The sequence below is a fragment of the Eublepharis macularius genome, chromosome 18, assembly GCF_028583425.1.
Source record: "Eublepharis macularius isolate TG4126 chromosome 18, MPM_Emac_v1.0, whole genome shotgun sequence".
Classification (NCBI taxonomy): domain Eukaryota; kingdom Metazoa; phylum Chordata; class Lepidosauria; order Squamata; family Eublepharidae; genus Eublepharis; species Eublepharis macularius.
Window position 1 is genome coordinate 32,138,526 of NC_072807.1, and position 17,577 is coordinate 32,156,102.

Consider the following 17,577-nt stretch of genomic DNA (forward strand, 5'->3'; position numbering starts at 1 on the left):
CCTTCAGGATGACTTAACACCCACTCAGAGCAGTTTACAAAGTATGCTGTTATTATCCTCACAACAAAACACCCTGTGAGGTGGGTGGGGCTGAGAGAGCTCTGAAAGAGCTGTGACTGACCCAAGGTCACCAAAATGGCTTCAAGCACAGGGGTGAGGAATCAAACCCAGTTCTCTAGCTTAGAGTCCTGCGCTCTTAACCACTACACCAAACTGGCTCTCACACACAACTGAACTGAGATTCAGTCCGGCCTTGAATTGCCAACTCTGGGAAGTTCTTGGAGATCTGGGGTAGAGCCTGGGGAGGGTTGGCTTTGGGGACAGAAGGCAACTCAGCCACAGTTGCCCTAGAGACCACCCCCAAAAGCTGCCATTTTCTCCTAGGGAACTCATCTCTGCAGACTGGAGATCAATTTTAATTCTGGGCGATCTCAAGGCTCCACCTGGAGGTTGACAACCCTAGCCCTTCCCCCCAGCCTTGTTGCCAATGCCTAAGACCCGGATAGGCTGGTGGATAACTGAGATACCTGGATTTGCTTGAGAGGGAAAAGGATTTTGCTTCTGACCCAGATTTGTCTTTAGGTGTGCAAGCAGAATATGAGGACAGTAAGATCTGAGTTTTTATTACCCTGACACATCTGCCCAGAGACCCCCAGCACATCAAACCCCTAATTAACTGCTGCCAATGTAGTTTTTAGCCTACGTAGTGCAACAAATGCTTCATGTTTTGTAAGCGCAAAATGAAATCAGCTGCTATTTGGAAAATGACAGCAGAAAAAGTGTAATTAACTCTGTTCAGGGTGCAGCAATTCCAGACTAGCCCGAGCTCAGAAACAGCAAGTCATGGTGAATTAATGCCTGCATTTTGCCAGGCAGGGGAAACAAAACACAGCTGTGGCTTCTTTAAAGGGCTCCTACCCCGATCCTGGGAGAAACAGACAGCTTCGCAACTGCTCTGGCAACCATGATGACTGCACCGTGGCTGCTAGGGGGCGCCACCACTGGCCGTTCCCCCAATCTGGACAAGGGCTTGCCTCTCTCTGGGGAAGCAGTCCTGACTCTCTGGACTGATTCAGCTGAGCTCAGGTGATGCCGGAGGAGATGTCAAAAAGTCAGCTGCCTGTTTTCTGAGCACCGCTGCCGTGGGGCAGTAAAGGCCATTTGCAACAGGCAATGGCTCACTCGAACCAAAGGCCAAGCGCACCATGCATACTCTGCCATGACCTACCCAAAGTGATAGGGGGGGATGCATGGGGAAACGCTGTGTCACGCTGGCACACAAGCTCATACACATGCCAGGACAAAATCTGATTCAAAGATGCAACCAAGCAGCCCTCTTAATACTTGGAACATTGGAATCAAATGAAAAAGAGGCCATCTCTGAGGATGCACAGGGTTATCCCATGCAGATATTTACTTCCCCAGGTGAATAAACACAGCTAAACTTGCACCACGTACACACAGGTGGGCACGGCCAGCACAATGCCAGCATAGGGTTGCCAGCCTCCAGGTGGCACCTGTATTCTCCTGGAATTAGATCTCCAGACTACAGAGTTCAGTTCCCCTGGAGAAAATGGCAGCTTTGGAGGGTAAATCCCTCCTCAAACTCTGCACCTCCCACGCTCTGCACTCAAATCTTCAGGAATTTCCCAGCTTTGAGCTGGTAATGCTATGATGCCCTGTTATTCAAAAGGGCATGGCATGATAAATTGTCTCTTTGTTAGAACCATAAGGAAGTCCGTACCTGATTGCTCCTTTTAGTCCCGCATCCTGTCTCTCACACTGACCACTTCACAAAGAGAAAAGGAAGTATGCCAATTTGTACAAATACAACTATATTATTCATACAGCACTAATGGCTACTTAATATATCAACAGTCAGTCCAGTACACATGTAGGAAGAGAGAGGAAAAAATCCCAATGTAATGTCCAGAATGAATCTCCCAGGCTTTGCTCACGATGCCAAACGATGACGGTGCCAGCCAATTCCAGGGTTAACTGAATGGTGGTATCCAAGATTGTTGAAAGCAATGGCCGCAAGGGAAATGTCCAAGTGGTAAGTTGGTTTTCTAGATGGACCCATAAAATCTGAGTGTATCAGGAGATCTTTTAGATTTTTTGTGCGTCGGTATCCTATTTTGGGCGGTGCTGCGTTTACAGGTGTTTCCCCCTTACCCTTACATGGAAGTTGACAAAACTGTTTTGTATATGACTATTGACACGAATTCGCCTGAATAATTGTGAGTATGGATTGTTAAATGGGAGTACTGGGATGACCGTGAATGGGCTGGTTCTCAATGTCTTGTAATATATAAATTGTAGGATATTGGTGGCCTGACGAAGGACCCCATCTGAAACGAGCGGAAAGGAATAAGACCGGTGTAGCTCATTGCCACCTTTCCTTTCAACAATCTTGGATGCCACCATTCAGTTAACCCTGGAATTGGCTGGCACCGTCATCGTTTGGCATCGTGAGCAAAGCCTGGGAGATTCATTCTGGACATTACATTGGGATTTTTTCCTCTCTCTTCCTACATGTGTACTGGACTGACTGTTGATATATTAAGTAGCCATTAGTGCTGTATGAATAATATAGCTGTATTTGTACAAATTGGCGTACTTCCTTTTCTCTTTGTGAAGTAGTATTCTAGAGGAAGTAATCTCTCCCCTTTCTTTCTTCTCACACTGACCAACCAGATGTCCTAGAAAACTCTCAAGCAGAACATGAAGACAACAGCCTCTCCCTGATGTTGCCCTGCCATCAGCTGGCATTCACTGGTACACTGCCTCTGCACATGGAGGTTCCATTTGGCCCACAGTCACTGATCATCCTAACCTCCATGGATTTGTCTAATCCCTCTTTTTAAAGACAACTGAGTTAGGGGTCATCATTCCATCTTGTGGCAATGAGTTCCACAGGTGAGTTATGAATTATGTAAAGGGTGTTGGAGGAGAGTTTTGCAGATACCATGGATGGCCAAAAAGACAAATATGTGGGCTCTAGATCCCGTCAAGCCTGAATTCTCCTTAGAAGCTAAAATGACAAGACTAAAGCTATCGTACTTTGGTCACATTATGAGAAGACAAGGCTCTCTGGAAAAGTTAATAATGCTAGGAAAAGTGGAAGGCAGTAGGAAAAGAGGAAGACCCAAAATGAGATGGCTGGACTCAATAAAAGAAGCCACGTCCTCCAGTTTGCAGGATCTGAGCATGTCTGTTAACGATAGGACATTTGAGAGGACTTTCCTTCATAGGGTCACCATAGGTCTGAGGCAACTTGGCGGCATATCACACACACACAAGGGGAAGAAAATATTTCCTTCTGTCATTCCATTCCGAGCCAACAGATTATTAATCCAATGTATTATTACAAGCAAGAATGGAAGGTCGGCAGAGATCGCTGTCCAGTCAGTTTCCCTACAGGTCTAAAGGATTAGGGATGGTTTGTTTTTTAGCCACTTGGGCTTTTATTTTCCCCAGTTTATGCTCAGCAAGAGACCAGGCAACATTTTCATGCCAACAGGCAATCTTCATCTTTTTCTCCCTTCTTTGAGGTGATATGCCTTTCACATGGCTTTGGAAGCAGGCAGATCAATGCTCCCTTACTAGGGCTTTTTTTCTGGGAAAAGAAGTGGTAGAACTCAGTGGGTTGCCAGCACAGGGGGGAACTCCTGGAGGGAGGTGGTGCCCCTGGTACCACATGCGCACACACAAAGTGCGCGCATGTTCCTTGGATCACTCAATCATGTCACTTTGGGTCAGCTGGAACAAGGGAGGAGTTTTTAAAAATTTAAATCACCCTCGGCGAAAACGGTCACATGGCCGGTGGCCCCATCCCCTGATCTCCAGACAGAGGGGAGTTTAGATCGCTCGCCGTACCGCTTAGCATGGAGGGCGATCTGAACTCCCCTCTGTCTGGAGATCAGGGGGCGGGGTCACCGGCCATGTGACCATTTTCAAGAGGTGCCGGAACTCCGTTCCACCATGCTCCAGCTGAAAAAAAGCCCTGCTACTTACAGATGACAAGCCCCCCCCCCAAGACATTTTAAGACACCTCAGACACCTACACTGTGGGAATCAAAATGCACCCCCTGGTTGCATCTGGTGATCCAAAGATTACTGCCATTTCACTTCTCTGCTCTTCGGCAGAATCGCAGTGTGCCCAGCGCATCTCAGAAATGGCAAAGATCTATTCTGCTGCACGCAGTTACCTGATTCTTCCAGGGCTTAATTGTCTTGGTACCCCCCCCCCCCAAAAAAAGGGAACGGGAATTAATAACTATCAAAGGATGTTGCCCATTGCAGCATTTTCATCTGTGTGTGTGTGTGTCTCTCCTGCAATCGCTCCCAACTCCTCCATCCAAATGCATTCACAGTGAAAAGAAATATCTGATTGGTCAGCCCACTCCTTTGCACTTCACGGCAGAGCACAAGCGAGTGCCTTTGTCCAGGGCAGGCCTGCTGAGTCATCTACTGTGACTCCGCAGCAGCCTCCCTGCCGTCAGAGGAAGCCGGCTTCAGGCTGCCAGACTGATTGCAAATTTCCATGCTCATCATGTCATGCGGCAGCTGGTGGGCCCCACCAATCTGTGGAACCAGGGGCTCCGGCAAGACTCCTCCACTAGTCTGAGACACAATTTTCAATTATCCCACTCTTCACGGGTGAGCTAGCTGGAGAAAGACTTTGAAAAACTGCCTGTTATTTAGCTCCTCTGCCAGGTGGGACAGGCAGCGTCTGCAGCTCGGATGACGCTGGGAGCAGCAGGCTTCGGTGCTGCAAAAGGAAGGGTGTACGTTCTGCAAAAATATATACCACAAAAATATTATCACCAATTCACTTGACTGAGGAGGGCCAGAACGTATGGCGTTGCCTTATATAGAGTCAGGCCACTGCTCTATCGAAGCGTTTTCTATTCTATCTCTCTAGGACTGGAGTGTGTGGGCTTTCCAACACCTCCTACTTGAGATGGTTTAGCAAGAGATGTCAGTGATGGAAATATTTTAGATTGCAGTTTTTAAAGGATCTTTTTAATGCCCTTTTTTGGATACTTACAACCTTCCACGGTTTTCTTTTGACGTTTTATGCATATTCTTTTATCTGCTTTCTGTTTGATGCCTTAGTGGTTTTATTATATTATCTCTTGCTCATTAGCATCTCCAATACAGGTACAGAGAGATGCAGTATCAGAATTTTCAGTGGAATGAAGTTACTCTGATTGGCATTGGTGGTTTTAGAATAGTAAAGAATCCAGTAGCACCTTTAAGACTAACCAATTTTATTGTAGCATGAGCTTTTGAGAACCACAGCTCTCTTCGTCAGATGCATGCAATGAAGAAAGCTGCATCTGACGACGAGAGCTGTGGTTCTCGAAAGCTTATGCTACAATAAAGTTGGCTAGTCTTAAAGGCGCTACTTGGCTCTTTACTGATTTGCAACTACAGACTAACATGGCTAACTCCTCTGGATCTATGACAGTGGTTTTAGAGAAATGCTCCAAAGCAACTTCCCAGAAGGCTGGTGAACAAGCAAATTGATTTGGAAAATGCAACACTTGGGGGAGGAATTCCTTCAGAGAACATTTCAAAGCTCACCAAAAGGTCTATTTTGCATCAAAAGTGTTCTCCCTGCAAGAAAATTTCAGCTCAGCCTTAGATCCTTGTACTTACACATGGAGGTGGCCCCATCTCTGCTCGAAAGCCCCAGGGAACTAAATTGACTTCTCTCCCTGGACAGACTAGCAGGGATTCCTGCTGAGCTGAAAATTAACAACACTCGGAATGAACAAGAACAGTTCATTGACTGCAAGAAGGCAACCAGCACCTGATCCCTGCGTCCCAAGGGGGATTGTCTAATCCTGGCTCCCCAAAGATGCCCATCTGGTAAACATCCTCAGCCAACCCATTCCCAGGACACTTTGGCCAGTTGTCAGTTGTAGCTTAGCGGAGAAATACAAAGCTCAGGAAATCCGTCTTCAGGAGCCAAGTGAGACAGGGAGCCCAGCCTTGAGAAAGTTGCCACATTGATTTGTGCTTTATAAAAAATGAGGTTAAGTAGAATTCATTAATCTGGCAAACTAGATAATTACGTGTCCCGAAACTGTCTCTGAAACAGCTCTTTTCACAGCGGTGCTCTGAAAATAACTTCAGCAATATGGCTCTCGCCCATTAAAACCTTCACACATCTTGGCACCCGAGTCTGGAGCAAAGCCGAGACTTCCGTAGAGAGAATGGGAAAGGGCTCGACTTGTCATTTCAATGTGTCCCACCCCGCACAAAGTGGATCTTTTAAAAAGTCAGTGCAATGCCACGGAATGTTCATGAACATTCCAGAGGCTCACAGAATGACACTTTAGCAGGAGAGTCATCTCGTTCCGGGTGAGAGTTAGGCTATCATTAATCTCAAACAGACCCTGGAAACAAGAGCAGCTGTGTGGGACAGGCAGAGAACAGGAAGGATCAGGCAACAGGACATAGGGAGGGTGAGGGGAAAGGTGACCACGGACAAGCAGAAGGAAAGAAACAGATGCATTGGAGCTGCTGAAGTTGGAGGTGCAACAGAAAACATTCAGCCACACTGAGGCTCAAAACCAGACCACAAATGTGACGTTTAGTTCCTTAGGATGAAATGATGGTGTCCGCATCTGCTGGCTACCACCTGTGAGAAATGGCTTTGTGGTTTGGGGCAGGGTTTAGGTGCAGAGTGTGGGATGAACACTACCCACCCCTAGTCTCCAGCTGGATCTGCGAAACCCACCTATCTTAGTCTGATCTATTTCTGTCCTGCTTCTAGCAGTAATAAATTAAAATGGGGCACAATATCATGGGGCGCATTGCAAACGTGGTAGTGCTAGGGCATTGCTGTGCGCTCTTGATGTATGATGATGTAACCCTTCCCTCTCATGACCTGCCCAGGTTCACAGAATCAGCATTGCTGTCATCGAGCCTCTGTTTTAAAACCTCCAAAGAAGGAGAGCCCGCCACCTCCTGGGGAAGCCTGTTCCACTGAGGGACCGTTGTAATTGTCAGGAAGGTCTTCCTAATGTTTAGCAGAAAACTCTTTTGATTTAATTTCAGCCTGTTGGTTCTGGTTCGATCTTCTGAGGCAACAGAAAACAACTCCACACCATCGTCTATATGACAGCCCTTCAAGTACTTTTAAATGGTTATCATAATATCACCTCTCAGTCTTCTCCTTTCCAGGCTAAACATACTGAGCTCCTTCAACCTTCCTCACAGGACTTGGTCTCCAGAGACCCCTAACCATCTTCGTTAACCTCCTCTGGACACATTCCAGCTTGTCTATATCCTTCTTAAATTGTGGTGCTGCTATTAGATCTCTTCCCCGTATATATTGAATGGCCGTCAGCATTGCTGTCAGAGGGCCATCTAGCCTCTGCTTAAAAACCTCCAAAGAAGGAGAGCCCACCACCTCCCAAGGAAGCCTGTTCCACTGAGGGACTGCTCTAACTGTCAGGAAGTTCTTTCTAATGTTTAGTCAAAAACTCTATTGATTTAATTTCAACCCATTGGTTCTGGTCTGACCTTCTGCAGCAACGGAAAACAATTCCACACTATCTTCTATATAGCTGGAGAGGGGCTCTGGCTAAGATAGAGAACATGTTTTGTACACACTGACAGCCCCATTCAATTTTATCTCAGATTCAAACTAAGAAGACCCATTTTTAAAAAAAAAAATTTTTTTTTTTGCAAAGCTGAACTAAAGCAATGTCCAAAAGACTTCCATGGGGTTTGCTCCCAAGGAAATGTGCAGACTCAACCAGATCCCCCTTCTTGTGTAAAGTCAAGAAAAGCCTGTGGCTCAAGTCTCCCACCCCTAGCGCTTTTTCATCCGAGATTTTTGCATTAGCCTGACATGGAAACACACAGCAGTGGGTGCAGCCTATCGGAAAACTCAGCCCCAAAATAACCTGCTTTGCAAGGGAGGGGGGGAAGCTCGTGATGGGGGATAAATTGGATGGCAGCTGTTGCTTGGCTGGATATTTTACAGATGTCAGTTCTCCAACTGTGGAGCATTACACTGAAATGCTGTGCTCACTTATTTGGGCCAACTGAACTCAGTGAGACTTACTTTGAAGTAGAAGTGCCTAGAGACCAGCTGCCAATGTCACACTTGGAGGCGCTTGGGAAATTGGGTGTAGGGGACCCTTGCAAACTGGAATTTTATTCGCCTGCTCGGAAAGCCTGGTTGCTTTCCTTTGCCAGTTCATGTCCTCCATACCCAGCGCGTGGCTGACCCTCCAAAGACTGAACTAGAAGAGAAGCAAAAGATCTGTGATTAGATTTCACAGTTTTTAAAAAAGCTAATTAACAGGCCTGCTTTGAAGATCAGGAAGAGGGCACTGGGGGAAGAGGGTTGCGTTCCTCTAACCAGTTACTACTTGCTATTCCTTCCCCCGGGAGGTCCAATTCTCCTCTGCTGGAGCCTAGGACGTCTTTGCTATAACACCACTATTGTGCAGACTAGCTTACGGTGCGGGGGGGGGGGGGCTATGGGGGTGGGCTAAAACATGCTCCTTTACTGCTAACTGCAGCAGAAGGAAATATTTGACAGGTTTTTTTTTCCAGCGATCGTTCTGGAGATGGTGGGACACTTGTTAGAGGATGGCTGGAGAACAGGAGCTTGTGGCGTACGGTGCAGCAGGTTGGTTTTCTGGGGTGGGTTAAGTGGCACGATTGTTGTTATTGTTACTGTTTAAAATCGTGTTTCTGTTGTTTGTATGGATAACTCCAAGGTGCCAGCCTCCAGGTAGTGGCTGGAGATCTCCCGGAATTACAACTAGTCTCCAGGCCACAGAGATCAGTTCACCTGGAGAAAATGGCTAATTTGGGGTGGGTGGGTGGACACTATGGAATTATGCCATTCCAAGGGTCTTTCCCTCCCCACACCCAACTTTCTCCAGGTTTCACCCCCCCCCCCCAAGATCTCCAGGAATTTCCCAAGTTGGAGCTGGCAACCCTACTCCAAGGCCAGCTCTAATGATATGAGCTGAGGTGGTTGCTTCAGATGGCAGGTTTGGGGGGCAGCAACTAACAACAACAACAGTCCCTCCGACTGGCTTACAAAGTGTGTTATTCTTATCCTCACAACAATTACCCTGTGAGGTGGACAGGGCTGAGAGAGACCTGAAAGAGCTGTGACTGACCCAAGGTCACCCAGCATCTTTTGTTAGCTCCCAAATTCTAGCCTGCAAAATCCCCTTGCAGTAGCCTTACAAGGCATAAGTGAGGTTGCAACTTCCGAACACGCCCATGAAACTGCCTTCTACTGAGTCTGACCCAAGGTCAGTATTGTCTACTGTGGCTGGCAGCCGCTCTCAATCCAGGGTCTCGGGCGGAGGTCTTTCACACCACCTGCTTTCTGATCCCCTAAACTGGAGATGTTGGGGATTGAACCTGGGACCTTCTACATGCAAAGCAGATGCTCTACCACTGAGCCATAATAACCCACCCGTCTGCTCTCAGTTTGACATAAACCTCCCCTCCTATTTGTCCTCCCCTTTTAATCATCACGTTCCTAAATCAAACACTGATCATTTTTTGCTGCCGCCTCTGTTTCGACGGCCCTAGGCTATCTATTTCCTCTCATCAACTTTCCCCATTGAGAAATACAACATTAAATTCAAATTGTTGCCACGAGGTACTTGTGAAAAGCACTTTGCCTCTTTCATGCCCGCCGAGCTCCGAGGCGTAGCTACGAAACTGCTCAAATATTTGACTTTGCTTTATAGTTCATTATGTAACTCCCATTTCTACATTATTCTTTTCAGAAATTAGGCATTTTCATCAGTCAGGCAGAAAAAGCTTGATTTCTGCAACGGCGTGAAAACTCCCTACGGGGGACAAATAAAATAAAACCCCATTTTTTTTAAGGAAGAGAAAGAATAATGGCTTCCTCTTCCATTTTCTTTCTCTTGTACATGTTTTCTTCCTTTCCCCACCTCTAGTTATTATATTATTGAATCGATTAGATTCTTCAAGCAGGGCTTTCATTATCCTATTTTTTTGTATAACACTTCAATTATTTTTGGTAATTAAAAATTGTGAGTTTTTTCCCAAAAGGTTACTTATCTAAAGCCAAGAAATCAATTTTTAACTGTCTCTAATTAAAGAAAGTGAATGACAAACAGCTCTTTTTGAGGGTATGAGCATACTTTAGGAAAACTAATGGGGGGGGTAGGAAAAAGAATTGACCACATTCCTAGAGCTACAGTGTCACAGCAGGTGGCAGTTAATCAGTGGCTAGAGAAATACGGCTCTCTGTACATGCTCAAATGCCCTTTCTTATGCCATAGGTTCCACAGATGGTTATTAGAGTGGTTTAGATTTTTGGGGCTTTGCCATCTCATCAGAAAACGTCTTGGCTAAGTGAAGCACACTTCATCTCTCAGCTGTCAGATGTCAATGCGCTCCAGCGTGCACACCACCTGAGATGCACCAGTGTCTCTGCTGCGAAGCAAGGATGCAGAAGGCACATCACAGCAGCATAATGCTCAACATCTAACATGAGATGCATTGATGTTGCAATCCTTTGCGGTCCCCTTGAAGCTGTCTTTTAGGGTGGAAATGTGTGTAACGCTGTGATTCTTTAAAATAATGTTTGGGGTTGTTCTACAGAATTCAGCTGATAGGTTTGTGTTTTTAAAGGGAGCTGTGAAAACAGGGAGAGGGGTTTCTTTCCCCTTTCCCCTTTGAACCACTTTCCCCACTGGAAAAAAATCACCCTTCCCACCTCTTTTTACCAGTGAAAACTAATGGGCATCCCTTCATCTTCTTTTGCAGTGATAAAAACAGCTCAGGAGTTGTGATTTTCAATGGGAAAACAGCGGGAGGGAAAAGAGTTAATAATAATAATATCATAATAACATTCAATTTATATACCGTCCTTCAGGACGACTTAACACCCACTCAGAATGGTTTACAAATATGTTATTATTATCCCCACAACAACAAACACCCAGTGAGATGAGAGAGCTCCGAGAAGCTGGGACTCACCCAAGGTCACCCAGCTGGCTTCAAGCGGAGGAGTGAGGAATCAAACCCGGTTCTCCAGATTAGAGTCCCATGCTCTTAACCACTACACCAAACTGGCTCTCAGAAGTTCCCCTTTCAGTCACAGCTCCAGAGTCGATACATAGAACGAACACACAAACTTATTAAAAGGATCAGCCCTGAATTCCATCTCTTGTAGATGTTGGCTTTGGTTACTCAATGGGGAAGGAAGGACTCTACCCTTGGAGACGTTCACAGTCACTTGTATGCGATATAATTGAACTTTGGCTGTCAGGCAGACCAAAGCTCCATGTAGCTCCAGCAAGTGATTCTGTACACACATTTCAGCAGCTTGTTTCAGCTCCCTGGACCACTGCTGCTAGGCTGTGCATGTCCTCAGGAAGATGTAGCTAAGCTCCTTGTGGGTGGGTGGGTATCTTCCCATCATATGCTGTATTTATCAGAAAATATAATGAACCTTCCTCTGTAAAATACCTGTCCCCATCTCAATTTTGCCTTTGAGAAAGAAGTTAGGAATGCATTATTTTAAATGTTACAGTGCTTCAATCCCTCCCCCGTGTCTCTAGAAATGAAAGGAGGGTGTGATGCATCTCTTGACTGTAGCGCACATGCATATAAAAGCATGCATACAGGCCATTTTCACATGTGCGCGTAACGCTCTGGAAAATCGCACAAAACTCACAGCATGAAGTGTCTTCCTAGTGCAATTTCCCGGCATGATCCCCTTTAATGGCACGATGATGTCAGAAAATGCACCATTAAATGGGATCGTGCTTGGAAATCGCGCTAGGAAGATGCTTCATGCCGTGAGTTTTGCGTGATTTTCCAGAGGGTTAGAGCGTGTGAAAACAACCACAAATGCAAAATAACAGGTACACTGCTTGCTCCCCCCATGAATACTAAACACTGCTTACTCGGATAATAATTGCTGCTCAATACATTTGAGTTCCAGCTATTATTTAATAAGGGAGCCATCAGTCTAAACGGTGACAGCGACTTCAATGCACCTTGCCCCTTGAAATGAGCATGAGATGAACTCTTTAATTGCAATTAGAGAAAGAAGTAAAAATCAATGTATGAGGAGCCCAGACCAAAATCTTTCCCCAGTCTCTCCCTGATCAATAGCTGATCAGAGCCAAGTGGAAAGTATGCAGGTTTTTGTTCCAAGTGCCTAAAAGACAATTGCTATTAGCCTTGGAGGGGGAAAAACCATGGTCATTGATCTTTTTCCCTTCCACAGATAATTGCAAAGAGAGAAGAAGAGAGGGAGTTTGCAAGGACAGAGGATTTAAACCCTCTTTCTCCATCTTGTACAGCCCCTGTGCAAATCAGGGGACCTGCACGGTTGAAAACTGATCTTGAAAAGCCATGTGTCTTGGGCACTTGGAGTCTTGGGCACCTTGAAAGATTTTATTCTAGTGTCAACCTTTGTGAGGGGGCCTGCAGCCCACTTCTTTGGATGCGATGATCAGTGGAGCCTCATTATGAGGTAGGGTTCCAAGTTCCTGGAGATATTGGGGGGGGGGGGTGAGGCCTGGAGAAGGCAGGGTTTGGGAAGCGAAAGGACCATAGCAGAGTATAACGTTGTAGAGTCTCCCCTCCAAGGCAGCCATTTTCTCCAGGGGAACTGATCTCTGTGGCCTGGAGATCAGTTGTAATTCCGGGAGATCTCCAGCCACCACCTGGAGGCTGGCAACCCAGGGGGAACCCTGCAGGGTTAAGAAGCCACAAAATGCAGGGGAGTCCAGAGTATGATGTAATTCTGACCTTGACCCTGTTCTGTTTTTCCCCCTCTTATCTACAAACCGACATAAAATCAGAAAGCCCGGCATGACTTTTTGTGCTGGCTTTAAGAATGCCCGGGAAACAAGCAAGGAGGTGTAAACTACTCTGCTTAGGATGGAGCAAATGAGGTGCAGGAAAGTAGAGGGGGGGGGGAGCAAGAGATGGCACTGCCCAGCCTCCAGGAAGGGCCTGGAGTTCACCCAGAATTCCTACTGATCTCCACACTACAAAGGCTGGCAGCTCTGGAGGGTGGACTCTATGGCATCACACCCAGACTGAGCTCCCCCTTTCTCCATCCTCTTCCAGGAACCTCCAACCTGGATATTTCTCAACCTGGAGTTAGTAACTCCTAATGGCAGCTGGAAGAAGCGCCTCTTGTTAAGCTTCCCTTGACTATGCAATTGAAGAGGCCGCAGAAGGCTTTTTCATCTCTCCTGGTCCCTCCAGTAGGGTTATCAGCCCTGGCTTGGGAAATTCCAGGGAATTTGGGGGCTGCTGCCATTCTTCAAGTGTGTAAGGAAACAAGGCAAATCCCTGTATAGACAGCTGTAGAGAAAGTGGAAACCCACCCAGGAAGTGGAAAAATATATCTATATATTAAGGCATGAGATTCAACAGTATTATCATATCATATCATCCTCAATACATGTGCAAATATACAACAAGTGCATTCCAGGTATTCATAATACATCTAAAAGTCCAAAGTCTCTTAGTCTAATTCAAACAAGGGACTCAGTGCCCTATTCCAATGTTTTTTAAGGAACAAGGTGGACACTCCAGATGTAAACAAAATGGTAAGTTTGTAACCAATACTGTTCTTTTTCTTTTCAGGTGTCACTCAGGATGTAACATCAAGGATCCAACAGAGAACAGCCCAAACTGCAACCGGCTAAATGGCAGATTTCATCATCGAGACTTCCTCAGGGGCTGTGGGATCGCCTGAATGAGTACGAATGTTTCTTAAGACCCAGAGAATGACGTGGATGTTATGCCTAAGCACTGAGTCCCTTGTTTGAATTGGAATTATGAATTATGAATTCTAGGAATGCACTTGTATATTTGCACATGTATTGAGGATGATATGATATGATAATACTGTTGAATCTCATTCTTCAAGTGTGGCCTGGAGATCTTCCGGAATTGCATCAGATCTCTAGATGATGGAGGAACCATGGAGGAAAAGGCAGCTTTTGAGGGTGAATTCCCTAGGGTAGTGCCCGGGGAGGGTGGAATATGAGAAGCGGGAACTCAGTGGGGATATGTTGCCATCGAGACCACCCGCTGAAGCTGCCATTTCTTCCAGAGGAAGCGAACTCTTTGACCTGCAGATCAGTTGTAATTCTGGGAGATCTCCAAGAACCACCAGGAGGTTGGCAAACCCTACCTTCCATGTCCCCTTAAGCTAATTCTAGGAGAAGAAACACGTGAGAAGGAAAAATAGAAAACAGTGTTTTGTGTGTGAGAGATATTTTTTTTTAATGGGCCAGACTTCTGTTGTGATCACAGCACACAAGCTTCTCAGTCGCATGATTTTTTCTGACTGCTCAGTGACGAATTAGCCGCCCACATAAGCACCAGTTTCTTTCCCTCTTGTGATTTACTTCCCTGCTTCTAAGAGCTGGTCTCTGGGTATACCTAAATCAACATCATTCTCCCTCCCTCTCCACTATTTGTTTCTAGCTGTGTCCACAAAACTGGATATGACCAATTCGAAGTAGGGTCTGTTACTTTCCAAGACAGGGACCCATAATAAGGTGCCCGTGGATTTCAGGTTGGCCAGAAATGTGGCCCCCTCGCTCCTTCCTCTAAGCAAAGTTAATCTTGGCTTTCTTCCACATGTGTGAGCTCCACGTGACTTTTAAAATCCAGCCAATACAGTTGCTATACAGATTTCCACAAGAATCGTATAACACACACGTGACTGTGCTTCTCAGAGTCAGCTCTGGCTAGCCCAGGGAAGGGATATACGGCTATAATAACATAATAATAACATCTGATTTATATACCACCCTTCAGGACAACTTAACACCCACTCAGAGCCGTTTACAAAGTGTGTTATCCTCACAACAATCACCCTGTGAGGTGGGCGGGGCTGAGAGAGCTCTGAGAGAGCTGTGACTGTCCCAAGGTCACCCAGCTGGCTTCAAAAATGAGGAGTGGGGAATCAAACCTGGCTCTCCAGATTAGAGTCCTGCCGCTCTTAACCACTACACCAAACTAACTCTCAGTATACCATTCCATCTGGAATGATATTTGACTCCACCTTAAAAAAAGTTTAAGAGGCCTTTACATTTTTTACACAACAGCTTCCATGGAAATAAATGCAAGTCTGTTTTTAGAATAGGCACTTGCTTAGGATAAAAGCATTATAAAATCACACAGTGGCTGCTGCTGTCTTTCCCGCCCATAAGTTTTCACTCATTCATCTCATCTACTCAAGAATGACTGTGGTTCAGGGTGGATTTTTCTTAAGATCACTCACTGAGCTAATCGATCCTGGGGGGGAAATCTTCCTCTTTAGCTACTGTAACCACGAGAACAACAAAATGCTTAGGGATGGGGGGGGCGGTTAGCTCAAAGGAATTTATTTTTGGAAGGTGCTCATTATAAGTAGGTAAATGCATAAAATAACTGTTCTTCTTCAACTGATGGATTTCAGACAGTAACAGTTCGTTGGTGCTAGGATATAGTTAGGACTGAAGGCAAAGATTTCCACCAGTGAAGAAGCCTTCCTCCAGATGACACCACAAAGGTGCTGCCTTATAAGCTCAGAACACGGATACATCTAGCTTAGTCTTTGGCAGCAGCTGTCCAGGCACTCAGAAAGAGACAGGTCTTTCCTTGCTCTCTCATTCGTGATACTCAAATCAGTAGGTGTGGACAATCAGCATCTCCTCGCAAGGAACTAAGATGTCTCATTCTTTTGGTCGTTTTTGAGCCACAATGAAGCAGAATGCATTCTGAAGGCACTACCAAACATAAGCATTCACCATAGCCTGTTCGCTCTTTCATTAGTTCGTTCGTTCATTCATTCGTTCACTCTCTTAATTATGGAAGTCTCAGTTTTGCTGTTTTAATGCCCCAGCTGAAATATACAGATATGTATATTTGTGAGGACGGGGGGAGGAGTAGTTGTGAATTTCCTGCATTGTGCAGGGGGTTGGACTAGATGATCCTGGAGGTACCTTCCAACCCTATGATTCTATATTTCTATGTTCTAACCTTGTTGCTTGCCATAGAAATCCAAACCTCTGACCTTACTAAAAGTTTTATAACATCCTGGTGTGCTTGGAAATCATCCAGCTTCGAACGTAAATGAGAAAACCCACTGGACAATACAGTCCTGGCTCAAAATAAGCCGCTACAGTTCTTTCATTTTGTTTCTCAAGAGAAATCAGGCCCTCCCCAGGCCAACTAGTCCAGTTTACTCACCTCTTCCCACTGATGGATGTAGCGTATGAGCCTGGAAAGCCTCAGGAGACGTAAAAGACTGAGGATCTTGGTGAAGCGCACAATCCGCAGGGCTCGGGCTGTCTTGTAAACCTCTGAATCAATGCGGGTTTCCACGATCAAGAAAATATAGTCTACCGGAATGGAGGAGATAAAATCCACCACGAACCAGCTCTTGAGGTACTTCATCTTAATCCGCTGTGGGTCGAGGATTATCTCCGTGTTGTCCTCCACCACAATCCCCGTGCGGAAGTTGAGAACTAGATCGATGAGGAAGAATGTGTCCGAGACAACATTGAAAACAATCCATGGTGTGGTGTTCTCGTCCTTGAAAAAGGTAATCCCCACGGGGATAATGATCAGATTGCCAACCATGAGGAGTAGCATCGTCAAGTCCCAATAAAACCTAGTCAGCGAGACAGAAAAACGGGAAATGAGCCAGTGTATGATCTAATACCCTCATTCTCAAATTTCCAAGCGGAATCCACTTCTAAACTGACTCTACTTTTCAGGGACCAAAAATAACTTCATCATATTTTCCCCCCTTCTTCATTTTTAATATTTATAAATTGATAGCTGTTCAGAGCCACAGGCTATACAAAGGTAAATTCAAATCTGCCTCTGTTCCAAATTCATCCAGTTCAACCACCTTCTTTCTGGCCACACCCACCTGCAAGAGAGTTGTAACCCATTGTGGGATCCAGAACCAGAGAGTGGAGAACCGCCACAGAAGAAGGGTTGTATTTGGACATGGGAGGACAATATCTGAGTTCCAGGTCAGTCACTGGGTGGCCATTATGGTCTCTTGGCCACAGTTTATACATTAACAGTGCAATCTTAAGCAGAGTTACTCCAGTCTAAACCTATTGATTTCAATGGACTTAGTAACTCTGCTTAGGATTGCTTTGGTCCATGTAGATTGGTTCCTCTTAACAATACCCCATACTGACCTGTTTTGTTATTTTTACTGATAATTCTAAATGTGAGGCAACATATATCAGAATTAGAAGTGGGCACGAACCAGAAAAAAACAAACCATACAGTTTGTGGTTCGTCACGTTTCATGAACCATAAACCACGAATTTTCATAAACCGAAATGAACTGATTCATGAACCGGGGCAGGTTCATGAATCAGTTCATTTTGGTTCATGAAAATGTCACTTCCGGGCCAGAAAATCACCACTGCCAGGTCAGCAGAAGGTCACTTCCAGGTCAGCAGAAGGTCTGCAGGAAGTCCACCCCCTGTTGCCTAGGAAACTGATTTACCAGTGCCAGGCTGTCTGCAGTGATGAACTGAAAAGCGAACCAAA

General features: G+C 45.7%; 1 protein-coding gene across 1 annotated transcript in view; it reads right to left on the reverse strand.

The window, feature by feature from the left end:
• The window catches only part of HCN4 (hyperpolarization activated cyclic nucleotide gated potassium channel 4), a 115,734-nt gene that overhangs the window by 57,400 nt on the left and 40,757 nt on the right, over positions 1 to 17,577 (reverse strand). Inside the window, exon 2 of the mRNA XM_055002801.1 lies at positions 16,249 to 16,672. Within this exon, the coding sequence (XP_054858776.1) occupies positions 16,249 to 16,672 (424 nt within the window). The remainder of the gene's footprint in view (positions 1 to 16,248; positions 16,673 to 17,577) is intronic.